This window comes from Rhinopithecus bieti, unplaced genomic scaffold, assembly GCF_001698545.2.
Source record: "Rhinopithecus bieti isolate Rb0 unplaced genomic scaffold, ASM169854v2 scaffold_23748, whole genome shotgun sequence".
In the NCBI taxonomy this organism is placed as follows: Eukaryota; Metazoa; Chordata; class Mammalia; order Primates; family Cercopithecidae; genus Rhinopithecus; species Rhinopithecus bieti.
Genome location: NW_016811596.1, coordinates 2746990 through 2749071, shown reverse-complemented (window position 1 = coordinate 2749071; position 2082 = coordinate 2746990). Strand labels below are relative to the sequence as shown.

The following is a 2082-nucleotide window of genomic DNA, read 5'->3' as shown; positions in this document are numbered from 1 at the left end:
GAAAATTATTCAACAAAAATTGAAGAGGAACAATGTATACAATGTCCACTCTGTATATCTATCTCTACACTAGTATTGGGAAAAAACTGATATTCAAAACTGGCAGCAGTTTTTAATGTTTAATTGAAATAATTATTAATTATTAGAGTACTGATTAATAATTTGTAAATTTTAACTTTCTCAAAATTGTTTCAATTTTCAAAACTGAAAATAAATATTAAAATTGATATTTTATGTTTCCAGCTTAGCAGGAAGAGAAACCACAAAACAGAAAACATTAGGCATGGAGCAAATCCTAATGGTTATTAAGTTTAGCTCACGGATGTGGTGGAAACTGGTAAAATGTTTGCCTTAGTTTAGGTTAATTACAAAATGTTCATAAGTTCTCTTTTCAGTGGTTTAACCTCTACATTATTTGACTTAGAATAGTAAACAATCTTGGTTCCCTAGGCCTCAATTTATTCTTGAAGTGAATCCAACTTCACATACAAAGTACTCATGGCCTGGTACAAGAAAAAAAAAAAAAAATCTATCACCTTTCTTCCTTCCCATTTCCCATGATAATTACTCTTTTCTTCTCTGCAATATTAACTTAACCAATGTACACTTTATTGGGGTGGAGACGAATAGAAGGAAGCTTTTAATTTTACTGTTAGAAGAAACAAACGAAAGTGAAAACTAGCGTGCCTTAGCAGAGTGACTGATACAGAGTAGACAATCAAATTTATCTGTTGACTGTTGAATTTTAAAATGCCAGAGAGTCATAAGACGAGTATGTTCCTGCATGTCCTCTTTACTGGGAAGGGGTGATGGAAGTGATTTCCCATTTGTGAACTGTCACTGAGGGAAGGGTAAGGATGTGTTAGCGGAGCAAGGAGAGATGAATCTGAGGATACTCACTGTCTCCTGACTCCACAGGCAGAGTGTGGGTTCCAGATCTGACGATGCCTCCCTTAGCCATGATCTGAAATGAAAAAACAGTAAAGGAACTTTTCTTGAGCTGGACACAGTCTCAGCATTCTCTTCCCCACATGACCCACTTTCAGTTGTCAAATCTCTGCTGGAGAGAATCAACCTCAAGAAAACTCACGGAATGAAGGACGCACAACAAGAACACAAAGTGGTTGTGTGCAAGTAGTTTATTCTGACAGTCCTGAACCTATTGACCACTTTTGTCCTACTGATAAGCTGCAATTGTATTCCATGGCCTCATTCTTACCAGGTAATGGAAACTGAGCTCCGATAGCTCTCCCACAGCCTGAATATTCAGTATATAGTGTGCCCTGATACGCTGTGTGTGGCCACAGGGCAGGGTACCAGCCACAGGCTCCAGGTGAATGTAACTCCCACTTAAGGAGAAAACATGATTTGCAGTGTGCTGAGCGCCCTGGTGGTCTTCTGTTACCCATGAATAGTGAAAACACAAGTTAGGATGCACAGTGTAAACCTGAGTAAACAGAAAACAAAGAAAGGATATCGTCTTGAAATTCTTCACCTTAGCTTCTCACCAAAATGAATAGTTACAACTGTGTCTTCCACTCTAAAATACACTATGGCTTTCCCTCATACTGGTTGACAGCCAAATAAATGAATTTTCAGCCTCTCAACACTCACATATTAAAAGGAAATCATCACAAATTTATCTCTTTTGCCCTGATTCTGCTAACTCGTTACTACTTTGACATTTTCCTCCTGCCCCTCAGAACTAGAGGAAAATGACATCCCGATGAGAATGATAAATAACTCAAACAAATGGAAAAGGGATTTTCAGAATTGGAATTGCCTCATAAATTGACTTAATTGAAATTAGGTTTTGTATTAATATAACATTCTATTATCTTATGAGCTTCAAAATTAATTAGAGTAATCCTTAGTAAATTAGCATTTATGCCTCTTATCATTATTGTGACTTCCAACCTTTAAGACCCATGTGATGTCTGAAACTTTAAGCCTGGCAGATATTGTTGAGCGCACAATTTGATTTCCCTTGTGGTAACTGCTCCTTAGCTTTTCTTCAGAGTGCACTTATTTTTTTCTAAATTTATTTATTTATTTATTTATTTATTTATTTATTTATTTATT

At 36.3% G+C, this 2082-nt stretch overlaps 1 protein-coding gene across 1 annotated transcript in view; it reads right to left on the bottom strand.

Moving 5' to 3' along the window:
* Positions 1-2082, bottom strand: part of LOC108543643 (PZP alpha-2-macroglobulin like) — a 60316-nt gene that overhangs the window by 43420 nt on the left and 14814 nt on the right. The window contains exons 7-9 of the mRNA XM_017894243.1: positions 1675-1705; positions 1220-1447; positions 901-964 (exon numbers count right to left, since the gene is read on the bottom strand). Of these exons, the coding sequence (XP_017749732.1) occupies positions 901-964; positions 1220-1447; positions 1675-1705 (323 nt within the window). The remainder of the gene's footprint in view (positions 1-900; positions 965-1219; positions 1448-1674; positions 1706-2082) is intronic.